This window comes from Pterocles gutturalis, unplaced genomic scaffold, assembly GCF_000699245.1.
Source record: "Pterocles gutturalis isolate BGI_N339 unplaced genomic scaffold, ASM69924v1 scaffold15772, whole genome shotgun sequence".
NCBI classification, from domain to species: Eukaryota; Metazoa; Chordata; class Aves; order Pterocliformes; family Pteroclidae; genus Pterocles; species Pterocles gutturalis.
The window spans coordinates 7,730-25,128 of NW_010113102.1; the positions used below are offsets into that span (position 1 = coordinate 7,730).

General features: G+C 39.6%; 1 protein-coding gene across 1 annotated transcript in view; it reads left to right on the forward strand.

Moving 5' to 3' along the window:
- The first annotated feature begins 12,498 nt into the window (after nt 1–12,498).
- LOC104462411 (lipid phosphate phosphatase-related protein type 5) overlaps nt 12,499–17,399 on the forward strand; it is a 23,663-nt gene continuing 18,762 nt past the window's right edge. The window contains exons 1-2 of the mRNA XM_010074335.1: nt 12,499–12,640; nt 14,915–15,165. Of these exons, the coding sequence (XP_010072637.1) occupies nt 15,097–15,165 (69 nt within the window). The 5' untranslated portion in view covers nt 12,499–12,640; nt 14,915–15,096. The remainder of the gene's footprint in view (nt 12,641–14,914; nt 15,166–17,399) is intronic.

A 17,399-nucleotide genomic window follows, 5' to 3' on the forward strand; every position in this document is an offset into this window, starting at 1 on the left:
AAAACTGTTACTGCAAGTAACAGTGTATAAATGTATCATAATTATATAACATATAATAATTATACAATGAATATTTGTATTAAAGTTTTATTACCTTATTAATGTACAACCACTTTTAAATGCAATATAGCTATGTTTTAAAGATTTACTTCTTTACAAATAATATTTTTCCTTCTCTGCAGGTGTTACTTCTTGCCTCTCAGCTGTGTAGGCTTAAGGAGTATATATGAAGGCATTAATTCCAAAACTAGAATTTTTGTTTTCTAAATCATAAAAATTAAAAAAAAAAAAACTATCAAGAACAGAAGTCAGTCCAACAGTATCCTGCTGTTCTGATTCTTTTTTTCTTTCTCTGCATAACATTTTGAAACACCTCTTTTAGCTTGGTGGGTTTCATGTTGTCTCTAAAAGAGATCTGAGTCATACTTTTTTTTTTTTTTTTGACATTCAAACTCTGAAAAATATTATGAGGACTCTTTCTGGTCAACTTGTAGTTTGCCTCTTTATAAATCAAGTATTAAGTATTAGAATCTGTAAGTGGAACTCAGCTTCCCAGTATAGTTATTTTGGGTTGTAATAGGGACTTCTGTGACCTGTCCATAGCAATTTAAGGCTCAGACATGACTGAATTAATTCTGCTTAAAGATTTGTTAATCATGGGTCAGCTGAGCGGCAGTAACCAACCATGTGCAACTTGCAGCCTGTGGGGAGAACGAGGTGAAGTATTTGAGCTTGACCTGCTTTAATTAAGACTTGGGCCAACGCACGTTACCTTTTTGGGTTTTACAGAGTGGGTGCACAGACTGTCTATAAGATAGCTCTGCTGACAAGTGGGGACCTCATACGGTCAACCTGCTGAAGTCTGAGCTCTCCCTTTGCAGAAGTGCATGGCTCTGTGCAGAAGGTCATCTCTAGGCAGAACAAGGTGTGGACATGCTTGAGTTTCGTTGTGTGTTTAATAAAAGTTTGCTCATACTCACATAGACTGAGCTTGGTGCCCAGAGCCTCTCTACTCCTCAGTTTCTGCCTCTTCTGTTCCTAGGGGGTGTCCTTGGGCCTGTTGGGGTGTGTCTGGGCTCTGCTGTGAGGCCAGGCTGGAGGCTGCTGCCATGGTGCCTTCGAGCTGCACAGACATGATTCTGGGTGTCTGAGCGGCCCGAGAGAGGAAAGAGGAGCTTGTGCTGCAGCGTGCTGTAGGCCACAGGCACGCTCACGTGAGCGGCAGTAGGACTGTCTGGCTGTTACAGTGGTCCCCTTGGCTGGAGTCAGCGCCTCAGTCAGTCACGGGGGCTCTTCCGGAGCACTTAACAAAGGCAGATGAGATCTGTAGGCAGAGTGACCTTGGGGTGTGTAAGTAGTTCACGGACATATGCAGCTGTCAGAATACATGTACGGAGCTGGGTTATGAGCTCTGTCAGGCTGTGCCTTGGTAAAGGGGTCCGGCCACCCAAGGAGGATGTACATTTAGCCTTTACTGCCCAGCTGTCAAGAGGTAATTGTGAAGCTAGGCTTCTCTGTAAGGCACTAAGATTTGTGTGTGAAAAGAATTATACAAGAGCTAGGTAGGTACTGATTGTTAAGTAATTATCTCGGTATTGGTGGGATTTAATCACGCACTTCAGTGCTACTGGAAGTAGCAAGGCTTCCCTGAGATGGAATAATGTATGTGAATGAGTGTGGCGCTGATAGAATCTTTTTATGGAAACACATTAATTTCAAGAGTCAGTATTGCAGTTTTACTCAGTATTTCTTTTGTTTATGAACTGAGTGTGATTGTTGTGTGATTAGAAGAAAATAGTAGAGACTGTTTCTTTAAAAAACCTCAATAGGTTTACATGTGTAAGTGTGTATGCACAATGTGCTGCCAGAGCGTAGTCATGTTTAGATGGTTGATTTGTATCCATACTTCAGTGTTTTTAACCTTGAATGCCAATGGCAAAAAAGTAGTGCCTGAAAGAATTAGTTCACCACACGAGAATACCTAAAAAGGTATCATATCACTGAATGTGTACCTTTCAACACAGCATACTTTGAACTTCTCTTTCTGGTAAGAACTTAAGTTGCTCAGGTAATGAGATTACATCCGTTACTGATAAAAAGCCACAATATATGTACATACATTTACACAACAATTATGTATTTTATCTAATACCCCTTTATTGTGCTCACAGAGAAGACCAAATGCCAGCTCTTATAAAGTCTGCCTTAAAGACAGGCAATGTCAAAGCTTCACAAGATCTAAAATTTTTAAATAGACTCATTCATCCTTAAAACACTCCTCTCACCACTTGAGCTTTTTCGAAGATATTTGATAAAGCCAGCCACGTTTCCTATTTTACAGTTCTGTGCAAAGGAGGTGATCCTTGCTAAGGTAAACCGTTATGCCCTGTTTTATGAGTGGAAGGAGATACAGGCACATATCGAAGAAGAGTAGCGGGGCTTACTCTGGCCTATAGACTTTGCAATTAGTTTTCAGAATACCATTGCATGCCTAAAAGAGCTGGTTTTATGCTCTGCTGTCTTCACAGCAAAGTATACAATCTCCCCTCTGTCTTGTAGGCATTTCCTGTACTAGGAATTTTTTGCTAAAATTTCCCACTCTTGCTGCTCCTGTTTCAGCTCATTGGCTGCTGTGCTAATGAGGGCACTTGGGACTTCCTCTTAATTCAAGCACTGCATTGTGTAAACTCCTAAACAGGGTCAGACAACATAGTGTTGCCAGCTGCACATCTGCAGCCATCTGGATTTGTGGCAGGGGGAGTAAAAAAGAAATTGTGTAGCGGAGGTTGAAGAGGAAAAAATATTTGCAGAAAGCCATAAAGTAAATGCCCCATATTTGATCTACAGGATATACAGATTTATTATTGAAATGATCTTTCTACATGTAAATGTATGAAATAAAGACAAATGAGATATGCTACTGCTGTGCAATGTTCTGTGAAAAAGCTTGTTGGGTATTTCACTGTATAATGTAATTACCATTGCATTGTTAAGAGAAGAGGTAAGTAATTATTAAAACTTCTGATAAACAGTTCTCTGCTCCCAGTTCTATGCCTTCATTAAGATTCTGTTTCTAATGAACATCACTTTCGTATATTAATTTATTATAGTAACGTTCTTAAGGAGAAGTAATTGCACACTGAAATTAGAGCTTTCAAGTCTGAGGAAAGAGCTGCAGGTGAATGATCACACATTGTTTTGTATCTGGGCTTACTAGTTGTTTGGGGGCTGGAAGAGGGACTTCTGATTTCTTTTTCTTTCTGAGCCTTTCTTGCTGACCAGCATCCCTAGTGACCATTCTGGGAATAACATTGTGAGTCTGCCTGAATTCAGTGAAGTTTCAGAAGTTAACTTCAGTGGAGCCATGGTTTCATTCACTTTGTGTCACTGAAGTGTCAATACAAGTTGCAGTCTCTTATTTGAAAGTTTTTATCTGGTCATTTGTTTCCTGGTTTTCACAGGCACTGGAAATGTGGATTAGTACTGTCAGGGTTTGTTACTCAGCAGTTTTACTCCTGGTTTTATGCTGAATGTACATTTTACGCGCAAGTAACCCTGATGCAAGACAGCTTGGAATAAAGTCATAGTTCTAGATCAGATGCTTCCAATGCAATGGCTTTTAAAGTGTTTTTAACTAAATTTTTATGGCACCTGGATCCTTTGCAATACTTGCTTACAATGTCTTATATGAGAAGAATGTCTTTAAGGTAATATGCTCGGCAGTGGGCATTACAGTTTTGGACTTTTCTTTCTGATTTATCTGACCTGTTAAACCTCTTTCCCAAATATCTAGTACTACTGCCTCATAAAACTGGCTTGGCTTCCTAGTGGGTTTTTTTTTTGTTATCTTCTTGGGGTGGTATTCATATGATCCATTTCCCTACTTTGACTGAAGTGTAACTCTTAATCTAGAGTGCCATAGGTTTTCACGACTAATCCAGCCCCTGTTGAATTCAGTGGGGATGTTACCTTTGATTTCAATTGGAAAAAGATAATGACCTTAATGTATTTGGTGCGTTGGCAATTACGCTTTAGCCTAAGATGGTTGTAAAGGAAGAGATGCTTATACAGGGGCCATTATAATAGGAGTGGAGCTAGTTTTATGCTTTCAAATAAAGCTGTTTTATTGTGATGATAATTTTTAAGTATCTTGAATAGAATTGTTTTATTGATCTGTAGATTAAATTTATGTTTATGAATCAAATCCTAATTGATAGTAACAAACATAAGTAAAAAAGAATTACATGTGTGTGTTTTGCAGACATACATTTTGCCACAAAAATCCATAAAACAACTTCTGTGGAACCTTACAGGTATGAATCATATGTGCAGTCTGGTTTTATCATAGTTATATTAAAATACAGGATGCTTATGCTGGTACAGAGTTTGATCCTGCAGTTACAGCTGTTTGACTGTGGCATTTCAGTGAAAGTGGCCTTCCTTGAATTGATCTCGGCAATAATGTATCTGCAAAATGTGGCTGTCCTTGAGTAGAAGTGAGAGAGAAGTAAGACAGTGTGAAAAGCAAGAAATTCAGATATTCTCCTTCCTCTGAGCCTCTGAGAACAGTTGGCTCCAGTCATATACTTGACTGTAAAACCACTACTTTGTGACCAGAATCTTTAAGAGATGCCTTTTATGTGATCAGATTTTATTCAAACAGGGATGAAAGACCGTTTATGTTGAATTTTGCAGTTGAGTGTTCATTCTGGGTTGAAAAGTGCAGTTGTGTAGATCACCTAAGGTTTAAAGCATAAAGTAACATTGCACTTGGAAATGATCGTTTGCATGGGTGTCATAAGCCTTGGTATTGTGCTCATCAAGGAATAATGTTTTCAACATGTACGGAAGGGTTAAGAAACGAATCTCCCTCGACAGATAGATCAGAGTACTATTTTTCTGGACAGGCAAGAAACAAAGGGGTTTACCAAGGCCAGGCCATAAGGAACCATAGTCTTTTTCACATGTATCACGTGGAGTCCAATAGAAGACTTCCTTGATACAGCTGAGTGTAGAGCTGAACATGCTGTATGGAACTCATCTGCTCCTGGGCTAGATAAATGGTAGGGCTTTGAACGTTTTGTTTTTTCTTTGCAAATACTATGGTATTTTAAAGGTTGAAGCTAAGCACCTGAAAAAGGAAAAAATTTGATTTTTCTAAATCCCTAATGAAATAGTTAGATGTAACAACAATCTGTGTTTAAGTATCACTCAGATTTGGAGAGTAAAATTAGTTATCTCTGGTCATAATACAAGCCATCTTCCTAACAACGTGTTTTTGTAGAGTGAAGTGTGGAGCTTGGAAACTTTGGATCATGGCATCCTTGTTTTTGCAAAAAGAAAATTTGAACAACTTAAAACCTGTATGAATTCCCTATTATAAGAACCTTATCTAGAATATTTCAGCCTGAAGTAAGTTTGCCTTTTGTAATATGAATTGATGCTTTTAGGAGGCAGTTTTGAATTAATTCTTTTCTCTTCCTCTCACCATTTTCAGATCAAAATTACTAGTTTTTCTAGATATTAAGAATTTCCTCTAAATTAATATTTTTTTTCTAGATTTTGGGTGTCATATTGTAAAATTAGAAAAGCTCGGTACGTGGGCAAAAGAGTTCTCACAGAAGTCTGTTATCTACTACCTCTTAGAATATGTGCACCAAGAATACTTGTCTCAGTATTAGGCATTGTGCCAGCAGTTAGATAGTTTTGGAGCCAGGTGCTAGACATTTATTTGGCCCCCAGACTGCCATGTTAGCATTACTGAGCTCGTTTTCCTGGTGTCCTGGCCTTTTCTAATCCCCTGGAGAGATGCAGTGAAGAGCAGCTTGATAATCTTCATTTCACAGTGATATAAAAGGCTTAGCAGAGATGAGCAGGGGATGTCATGCCAAGCGCAGTGGGTAAAGCACGCTGAATGAAGAGTCAATGTTTCCAGCAAGGTGGAGCCTGGCAGGGCTAGCACACCTGTGGGGTTGCTTGCTCACCCCTCTGCTTCTGTCACAGAGCATCCCATGCATGGCCTGCTGTCACACACCAGGACTCACCCTCTGTGGTGATGGCACAAGGCTTTTCCCTTGGTTCCTCTCGGGGTCTTGGTAACTGTTTCTCAAGATGATCTTTCATGTAACCAAACTTTGCTCTGGTGTGATTCCAGCCCTGGTGAGAGTGTGCTGCTGTGCAGAGGCTTTGCCTGTACTTAAAAGTATTTCATTTTTTTCTGTCATGTGGTAAAGTAATGAATGAAAATAATCCAGTGAATGATGAAGTTGTCCATGTCTCTGTGATTATGTGGTCATGGGGTGCACTTCAAGCTCCCTGGTTGTAAATGCTTGTTATGTGCCTCTTGCTTTCAAATAACAATAAAGTCTTCGTGAAGTGAGCAACCTTATCATTGTTACATACTGACATAATATTACAAAGAGCAGCAGAGAATATTTGAGTATGTATTTTTAACAAAATTTACTGGAAAAAAAAAGCTGAGTATTTTTTCCACATCTTCCTCTAGAAAAGCAATTTTCTTTTCACAACTTTTCTCCAGAGATTCAGAAGCTGCTATGCAGTATGGTCCTATATCTGCATACTGAATGCAAGGGGGATATTTTGTATTTAATCAATAGCAGGCAGATTTATCTAGGATTTATTTTTTAATTTTCCTCACAACTACTGGTCACTTTTTTATGATAGAAAATGTGCTGCTTTGAAAATCAACCAGGGCATTTGCTGTCAGTTTAAGCAAGCAAGAAGCAATAAGAACAAGAAAAACACAAAGAAAAGGGCCTCAAGGGAAAGCTCTGCATAATGAAGTTGAAATTGCTACTGCTGGAAATACTGTTGCTGCTTTTCCTGCCAGGGCTGTCACCTCACACAGCAATTTTAGCTTCAAGTGGAGAGTGGAGCTTATCCACAGCGTCACTAAAGACGGAGGTTTATGCTGCTAGATTTTCCAAACTCTGGAGACCATTATGTTCTGTGGTATGTTGATAGCATTTTTAAAGGGGGAAATAGGCCCATGGTCTTGCTAAGAATTAAGAAGGAAAGGTAAAGAACAGGAACAGCAAAGTCTGTGGAAACCATATTTTTAAACGAAATCTACCCCATGTATTTTAAATGGGAGCTCATAAGTGAAATGAATGGGGAGGCCATGCAACTGAAATGATAATTTGCCTAGAGATACAGAGATCATCCCCAAGATTTTTAGCTTCAGTTCCCAGTTTCCCTTGCTGCCTGATAAGGAAGTATGAGGAATTTCACTCTAGAGAGAAAAACAGAGCTGTGGGCTGCCTGAGATGATCATTCCTCAAAGGCACAATCCATTGCCATGTTATTTCTTGAAGATGGCCTCATAGAAGGCTTGGTTATGGTTCAAGTCATGCCTAAATGAGAGAAATGCAATGAATGAAAGAAGTCAGAAGAGAAACTACAGTGCACAGTATTGTCAACTGTTGTCCTTAACTTGAGAAGTTCAGAATATTTAGTTGTCTTTTTAATGCAGTAACTGCTTTTCAGTGTTACTCATCTGAGTGGTTGCTGTAGCTACAGCATAACCCTGAGAATTGAAAGAGAGGGAATCGTGTATTCTACCACGTTCCCTGGCCCTTATGAAATATTTCATGATCATTTGTATACCCTAAAGTAGGTGTTAGCTTTAAAGATCTATGAATGTGTACACAGAAGTGTTTTTCCTAATCCCAAATAGAGATTATCAACCTTAGATTTCAGGATTTGTCTTGTTTAAATGCATTAATATGCCCTCAGATAACTTGTTATCCAAATTAATGTTTAATTCTTACTTGAATCTTGGGTTTTTACAGGAAGTTATGTCATGTATGAGAAGATAGTCCATAAAATAAGCCTCATTAGTATTTTGGAAGTTCAGATTTAAGGTCATTTATTTATATAGGTGCTGGCTGTTGTAAACCATACATGACACTAGGGTAAGCTTGCTTATGGATTCAGTTTACTGGAGAATCAACAAGGTCAGAGCTGCTCTATCTCTAATATTTGGAATGAGTCAGGTTTGACATTTCAAGTTGAAAAAGAGCTCAGAATTTAGAACCAAGTTAAGAATATACTGGATGGATGATTTTGGGAAGGACAAATTAGATTTCTAAATTGACATACAGTGCTAAAACTAGGAACAGCTTGCCTGGATTCAGAGAAGTGACTAATACAGAAAAAAATGAACTTATTTGGGAGGAAGGAATCAGTGTAGGGAAAACACTGTAAGTATCCTGTGCAGAAAACAAGGTATTGAGTGGTTGGCAATAAATATATTACTAGTACCAAAACACCATGAAAATAAATCAGGTAATAAATTAATCAGGAGCGAAGACATGAAACAAGGAGAAATACTGATTTTAGATCTCACCCCTCCCAAACTCTGTTCCTGTCTGTTGAATGGGTTGTCACATCGCAGACAGGTTTTTTCTCGATTGCCATGGAGATGGTTACAAGAACTTTCCCTGTAATTCCAATTTTGCTGGGTTAATATTTCTTTTCCATGCTTCCATAAAAAGAAAGGATTATCTAAATGCTAAGGCCACAAAGATGATCAGAGGGCTGGAGCACGTCTCCTATGAAGAAAGGTTGAGGGAACTGGGCTTGTTTAGCTTGGAGAAGAGAAGGCTCCGGGGAGACCTCGTTGCGGCCTTCCAGTACTTGAAGGGAGCCTGTAAACAGGAGGGGGAGTGACTGTTTACAGGGGTTGATAGTGACAGGATGAGGGGGAATGGTTTTAAACTAAGAGAGGGGAGAATGAGGTTGGATATTAGGTGGAAATTTTTCACTGTGAGGGTGGTGAGGCACTGGAACAGGTTGCCCAGAGAAGCTGTGGATGCCCCATCCCTGGAGGCATTCAAGATGAGGCTGGATGGGGCCCTGGGCAGTGGCTGTAGTTGTTGGCAACCCTGCCCACAGCAGGGGGGTTGAAACTAGATGATCTTTAAGGTCCTTTTCACCCCAGGCCATTCCATGATTAAATATTTTTATGTAGGATGATCTTTTGTATTGTTCCTGTTACACTTAATGTTGTGAACTAGGACTGAGGGCCTTTCCTGCAGTTCCAGAGAGAAGCTGTAGTAGAACAAGGAAATGCTCCCTGCCTGTCAGAGCTTAGGCCAATGCACAAGGGTGATAATTTTTGACTTGCTCCTTCTTGTAATGGTTATGTACGCTGCATTTTTATCTAAGAACTGTGAAAATTATTTATATGTGTGTTTTTTAGAATACTAGAAAGCCTGCACTTTGTATTGTTAGTCTTCAGGTGAAAATTGTTCTTTTCCTTATACTTTACATGCTTTAATTATATGTCAAAAGGTTTTCTCAGCCTTAGGGAAGGATGGTCTCTGCTTTTAACAGCTGTTAAAATATCTATGAACAAAGAATTTTGATATATAATTCTTCAGCAAATCTGTACAGTGATCTAAAATAATGTCCCTGTTAGGGTAAGGTGAAAGGTACTTGTAACATCCTCACCTTTTTAATTGCAAATTATATTTCTATACCTGAACTTGTGTCGTTAGGTCCAAAATTTTATGTTGTCAGAGCTTTCAGATTCCCCATTTCAGTACTGCACTGTTTGTTTTGGAATATTCAAAAAACTTTTAGCCTCAAGACTTAGCCAAGTAGTACACAAGTAATTATGTTATTTTAAATGTCATTTGCTGACTGGTTGCAACTTGCATATGCAGTGCAAGGGGTAATGGCAGACCCTGTGCCAGAGGGAATACAGAAGTTGTCCCTTCCCAGAATATACTAGGAATGAAAATTATGGTAATGGACGAGAGGGAGATTGCCCTCCCTTTCCTCTGCCCTGTAAAGCTGATTATTGCCAGTGGTGCTGGAGAGAAGGGAAGGAATCGCACTGGAAACAGAATCTCTCCTGGGACTTCTGAGATTGAAAAAGATTTTCCTTCTATTTCTGAAACATCAATAGGCTGATTATTGAGATGAGCAGTGCTTGTGCTGAAGGATGGAGGAAGGAGAACAGCTTTATCTGAGCTGCCAGTACAGGAAAATGCAGAATCTGTATTTATTGCCAGGTTCCAGAAGGATTCTATCAAAGTCACGGAAGCATAGAGATGAATGCCTGTTGTGCTCAATGGCACATCCCACTCTGATTACTCCTGAGGGTAGAGCACTAGGCCTACTCTCTAACTGAGTTCTGCATCGTTCTGACCCTTGCACCTACGTACCCACTCTAAGAGTATTTTTGTTCAGCTAAGAACTTGAACTCTGCTCCCTGCTATTCTTGGAGCAAAGGGTTTTCTTCATCCAGGCACCATCAAAGACAGGAAATGTAACAAGGAAAAGTTGTTGCCAGTAGCAAGGACCTAGATGCAGCTAGTGAAGACAGGTTGCTGGAAGTGAGGACCTCCTTTCCTATAAGTGAATGAGCAGTTCTCCCATTTGCTAACACCAGCTTCCCTACCAACCAAAAAGAAGAAACTATTCCTAGGTCAGCAGATGCAGAGACTGTTCAGTGCTGGAGAGCTGAGCTTGCTGGAACACTTTTTCTCTTTGTGTTCTGCAAGAGGTTGACCACTGTATGTCACAGATGTGTTCCTTCTGCTTTTTCTTGGAGTTTGGAAAGCTGCAATGACTTTACTGAAATTTATTGGGATTTGGCAAAAAACAAGCAGTTAAATGCAGAATCTGACTGTGTTCAGGTTGCCTAGTCCTTGAGGTTTCTTTGTTCCAGAGGAAAGAAGGGAGTTACTGTGACTCACAGTAAAAATCTTCAGAGATTAAGTTCTCAGCTTTATGAATCATATTTCAATTGGGTTTTTTGTTTGGTTGGTTTTTTTTTCATGAGAGCTGTAGGGGTCATTGGGCTGAATTCTTATCATTGTCATAATTTTTATGAACTTGAATTCAAGGTTGAATTACATTTCATATGTTTTTAATTATAGATTAAGGAATTCTACTTGAGTATGCTGAAAATTTGCTCGCATCAAAGTAGAGAGAGGATATTTGTTAGCTGAGATGTTGAATGGCTACCTGAAAATTCTGTTAGGATCTGAAGCCGGTCTGAAGTAACAGATGATGACTATTTCTGTGACAAACTGAATTTTGCTTTTGACGTGCTTGCCACCACAGTTATTCTTGTTATTTCTGACACATTATTTGTAAGGAGCACTTTCCTCTTCTGTGTGTCACAGTTTAGCCCAAAGTCATCTGTGTAGATCTAGAAATAACTAAGTAAGGTCATTAATTGCATTATTCCTGTTGACAACTGTACTTATGAGCCATAGCCCATAGTTTTTGTTGTGTTTTTTTTTTAACCAGTGCTATTGTAATGTATGAAAAGGTTTATAGTTTCCTGTTAGGTAAAAAGTTTAGAAAAGCCTAGGCAATGAATCAGATTTGATGGCATTATTTCTTGTTTTTGTGTAGAATTAGGACTTCAGTTTGCTGGTCTTCACTCCTGTTTATCAAAGTATGATGTACCTATCAATAAGCTTTATTGCTTTTCATATAGAAGAGTGGAAGAGTCTTGCTTTTAAGTCCCACAGTGAATCAAAGTTGTAGTGCAGTGGTCAGTATTTGACCCTTCTGCTCTACTCTTTTTGATCATACATGTGCTACATGCTGTAAAGCTTCAGTATCGTAGGTTTAGAGAGATAACCACTTAAGGCTTGTCTTTGGCTATTAAGTCTCACTACCATAGTTGTCATAAGTAAATTAAAGGTTATTTTTTGCTATACAGTTAAATATGCATCTTAAAGGGGATATTTTACATTCAAAATCTATGTTTTTCTCTCTTTATTTGTGATTTTAAAAAAATTTTTGCTAATGATAGTGTGAGTGACCTATAGAAATGAGAATTTTATTCATTTTGATGTAATGAATGTGAAACAGTCCATGCTTAATGTTAAAATATCAGTGGTGATACTTTGTTCAAGCATGAGGAATAAAGCTAAAGCTGGACTTGATAAACTTAGCTGGCAAAATATGAATCAAACCCTGTTAAGTACCTCCTGGCAAACCAATCCTCTAATGTGAACAGGAGCTCTGTTGTGATTTTTCTTTTTTCTTTTTTTTTTTTTTTTTTTCCCCTCCTCCGCTGCCATGGTACAAAATGTAGAGCTCAACCCTGTGAAATGCTGAGCGTCAGTGAAAGCCATATGGGAACTGAAATGTTCAGCATCTCCCAGGATTAGGCCTTGACTTTGGTCCGTGTCTTGTGCATTATGCGATCCGTTGTTCTTGAACTTACAGATTTCTTTTTCTTCCCCTTCATCCTGAAAACTAGGTTATGTTATATTAATTCCAAGTCCTGGTTATAGAAGTGTGTCTTTTAATGCAAATACAGTAAAGCAAGCCATAAGGCATACTTCCCTTATAAGAAGATTAATGTACAGAACTTGATTCACTTATGTTGTCTTTTGTGCTGGTTTGGTCTTGTTTCCTTAAGATGAGATAGTCGTCTCTGTAATATTAGTATATTTTACTTGCTGCAATCTGATGTACCATTTCTCTTCCCTTTTTTTTTTCTCCTTACCTAAGATTATCGTTGGAGAAACTGCAGTGTTTTGTCTACAGTTAGCTACAAAGGATTTTGAAAACCAAGAAAAAACAATATTAACTGGAGACTGTTGTTATATAAATCCACTGGTGCGCAGGACCATCAGATTCCTTGGTATGAGCAAAATTAATGCTTTCTTCTGAATGGTGAGAGTGATCAATTATGTCTTAATTTTGACCTGGGAAAAATATTCAGATAACCATACAACATTTCATGTGTAGTATTAACTCAGGTGCAGTGAGTTGTCTCCTTTTGGGTAGCAAATGAAGCTGCTTAGAAGTTAGGACAAAAAAATAGTTGCAGAAACAGCAGTAAAAGTAGAAAGAATTGGGACCACAAGGGGGAAAAACAACCAGCAGGCCTGGAGTAGGGTGAAGGCAGATACCCTTGTGCCATATCTGTAACTGATGCTTTTCTTTTAGTTATGCATACACATAGCAGCCAAAGTTGAAGACATTGGGATATAAAAGTGTTTGAAGCCAAGCCCAATTTAGGTGCTTTCTTAGCCTGCGATTGTATTGTAGTCTTTAGTAGAAAACTGTACAAAATACATGCTCCACTGAAGTCAGCTGTAACTCCCCTATCAACTTTAGTAGATACGAGATGTCATCCTTTCCACTTAGTTCATTGTGAATGTGTTTGGAGGGAGAAGTACCACCACACAAAATGTCTATTTAATATTCCCAGATGCTGTTTTTTAATATGAGCAGGGATGCCATAGCAGGGCTCAGTTCTATTGTTTGCCTCTCACTCTTGGTTGTATCTAAGAGAAACAGCTGGAGCAACGAAGCCTTAGGGCAGCTAATCCTCCTGTGTGCCCAGCCACAAGGGGAGGGAGGGGATGTGCAGCTGTGTCTGTATTTGTAATGTTTGTGTAACAGCCGTGCCTGCCTTCTCAGAGCACGATTGCTAGCTGTCACGCTGGAGTGTTAAAAGTCATTAAGAATGAGACTGTCTTGCGTAGGTCCAGAGGAGGTGTGGAGTGATGATGAGGAGCTCCTCCTGCTCCAGTTGCTCTGTGTGTAAACGGTGCCCATGTTTCCTTCACACTTGCTGCACCCTCCTTGCTTGCAGAAGCAAAAAGAAATTGGGAGGGAAGGGAGGAACAATGGCCTCTGCACTCTTCTATCAGATAGAGGCATCGCTACCCGTTCTGCTCACACAAAGTGATGTGGCCGCCTAAGCTGGGGCAGTGCACACCCTTGGGGCTTGCTGAAAGGGCCTTTCTGTGCAGCCACTCGACCAGGCACGATCCGCTGCTCACCAGTGTCTAGCAGCTCAGGCTGAACTAACGTTAGCGTGACATTGCTGACCAGCCAGGATCCTGGAAATCATCCTTGGTCCTCTAGCTTTGCTGAGGAAAAAACCTGACCTTTAGAAATGCACGTGTTTCTGTGGCATCATGTCTGCTCTGGTGTACACCCATTAAAGTCCTCATGGTGCCCCATGAAGTTGGGAACTGCCAGAACTCATGCTATATTCACAGTGAATTGAAGTATGGGAAAAGTAAGGTGATTTGCCCATGGAAATACAGGAGGAAATCTGTAGCTCAGGTGGAATTTGAACACACTCCTGCTGGCTTTGCCTCCCAGTCAAGGTGCTGCACTTGCATTTCCTTCCAGAGCTCATTTTCTGCTTTCAAAAGGGTAGAAAGGGGCCTCAGCAGAAATCTGTTTTAAGTAATCAGATATATGCATTTCCATTCTAATGAACAAGTACATGTGCTTGATGCTTTGCTGATATGTCTGATGAAAAAAAAAAAAAACTCTAGCATAAGTAGCTCCTCAAATATATAGATCTTTAGCTCACTGTGTTGATATTGTGATTAATATGCCATGCATAGAGATATACCCAGTAGCAGGCAGATGAAGACAACTTGTGCATGGCAATATTGAATTATTCAGTGCTTCAGCTCGTTTACAGCTGCAAGGGAAAAGAAAATGTCCAGTATGTGTTACGGCTTTTCAAGTTACTACTCCATCAGGGCTTGACTTCCTTGGTTCTCAGGCAGTTTTATAGGGTGAAGAATTTGCCTCTATCGCTTCTATTTAGTGAACATGGGCAAAAGTTAGGTACCAGTATAGCTAGCTACCCCAAACAGTGGAGATTGCTGTCTAGGGGGCCTAGGAAAGTGGGCTAGTTGCACAAAAGTGACCCTCCAAAGGATGGAGAGGGATCAGGTGTGTGGGAATGTTTCAGTGTTACTGGTGCAGTTGTGTAGGAAAACTACCATCTCCAATGTGAGCCGGGATCTCTAGGGTACAATACGTGTGAGGGTTTTTCATGTTCTTAAATAGAAGGATCTGGTACATTACTATGATAAATACTATAATATGTTGCCCTGGAGTGAAATTGTCAGGAAATTTAACTCTTTGTTTCCCTCTTTAGGAATTTACGCATTTGGACTGTTTGCTACGGACATCTTTGTAAATGCCGGACAAGTAGTAACAGGGAATCTTGCACCACATTTTCTTGCACTTTGTAAACCCAACTATACAGCACTTGGATGTAAACAGTATACACAATTCATCAGTAGCGTACATGCCTGTACTGGAAATCCAGACCTTATCATGAAAGCCAGAAAGACATTCCCATCCAAAGAAGCAGCTCTAAGCATATATGCAGCTATGTATCTGGCTGTAAGTATATTGTACTATTTAATGTCACTATTTTTGAGAGCAAATGGCTCACACTGTGAGGGGAGGAGGGAGGAATGGGAAAACGATAAAGTAACTGTTGTCTGATTTTATACATGTAAACCTTCTGTGAGTTACTGTGAGGCCTTTGAGAATTTGATTCATTGGACTTAATTCTGGCATTTACAGATGTCGTGGTTCTTTGAGCCTTGAAAGCTAAGGCAATGCTGAGAGAGGACAAGTTGTCCAAAAAGGGTTATAGATTTCGGATAACCAGGTTCTTGGTTTACTTTTTCCCATTCCCAGAGAATATGGGAGGAGGCTTTGGGATTGCCGGCGACTGGTAGTGGTTCCTTTCCATGTTTTAACTCAGTACAGATTAGTAAAATTGGACATGGACTTATTCTTTGGTGGGGTGAAGCAGAAGAGCGGGCATATGTAGGATGGGACCAGGGCTGCCCTCATAGCGTCAGAGGGAAACGAGGTGCGCGTGTGTCATTGCAGGAGTCATCCCTTAAATTCCCTCAGTATCTGATGAGTGGACTGCCTGTACATGTGCGTTTAAGTATGTGTGCATGTATATGCATGTGTGTATACATATATATGTGTGAGTGTGTATTGCTTTTGAGCGTATATTTAATGAGCAGACTTGGAATTCCTGGTTTATCTGGAAACTGGTACTTGCCGACATGGCAAAGATCCCAACCCCGTCCACAGACAGTGTGACAACTCCATGCTTCTGAATATGGTTTTAGAACCAGTTGCTTAAAATCTGTGGCACTGACGGTGACATTTACCAAAAGTTCCTTGTGAGCAATGTCTGTTTAAGTGATGTGGATCATCAGTTAGTACAGGCAAGTGTTATCTGCAACTAAGAGATGAGGAATAAAATTATATTCTAACTTGAGGCAAGTGTAAGACTGCTAATAGTATTGTCTTTATTTGGGGAGATATCTAAGGCTTTGCTTCACTGAAACATACCTCTAAATTTGGCACAAGCTATTTTAGAAAATATTCAGCGTTCTTCATTTTAATTGCTCCTATTTTTCTCATCCATCTGTAAAGCTGGATTTCCACTCTTGCCATGAGTCACACTAAAGAAAACCAACTGTTCAGCTGCTGCAAAGCGGGAAGGAAAATAGTATTAATAAATTTTAGAAACAAAAAAATAGGCATTAGTAAGGTCTAATAGCTAGTATCAATGGCTTTTGACATGAGCAGGAGTACTTTATACAAACCTTATGTTGTTTGTGGTCAATATACAGTTAGCAACATCAAAAATTAAAACGGCTGTGATCTGTTTCATGACTTTATAATCTTTCAGTAACTGCAGAAATGAATATATCCTATGTCATTACTGTATCACTGCACGATGCACGACACTGTCGTCATTTAACTAAAGCACTACGAACTGCTCTCAGGATTTCTGAGTTCCTATAGGCTGCCTAATAAAGTGAATTGCTATGATGCATCAGCTGAGTTGTAGCCTGCAAATTTAGGTCCTTGATGCAATGTTGTCAGTCTTTTTTTTTTTTTTTTCTTAATTCTGTTGCATGATTGCAGCTAAAAATACTGTTTATTACACACCAGGGAAAGAAATGCAGTGTTCCAATATCTGAGGTCATGTCCTCACACTGTCATGATGTTTATCAGAATAGCTGGCCTTGAATAACAACTTTCTCATCACTATTCACTGGAGTAGAAGATTTAAACAGTAGCCTAGTCTTTGTATGTTGTGGTACAACAGTTATTGAGAACGTGCTCATAAAGAACTCCATATATTACTCAGCTAGTATTTCATGAGCATATAATCTCTGCTACAAAATGTGCCTTCTCTTTGGTTGACAGAAATATTTGGGAGAGAGGGAGGGTTTGTTACAGAATCCTCCCCGGACATTTCAGCCAGCTGTGTGTGAAATGAAACAGTCTTAAAGATGTAAACAGGCAACAAGGTGATCCAGTGTCCTTGCTCTCTAAGGGGGCGAAGTAAACAATGTCAGACTTATGTGATTTCACTGATCAACCCATTTAAAAACAAAACCTATGCTTTATCTAATAATTCCCCTATCTCCTTCCATTGAAGTGCAGCCATGTCCTTATCACCTAGCATCTGTGCATATTGTCTTGTTAACAATAGCTTCTTTTTTTAGTTTAAATTCTTGAGTCTTCCTTTTTTCCCACTCCCCTCTTTTGAGAGTGGGTGGCTGCTATGGCAACTCGAATTCCCCTCCTGCTGA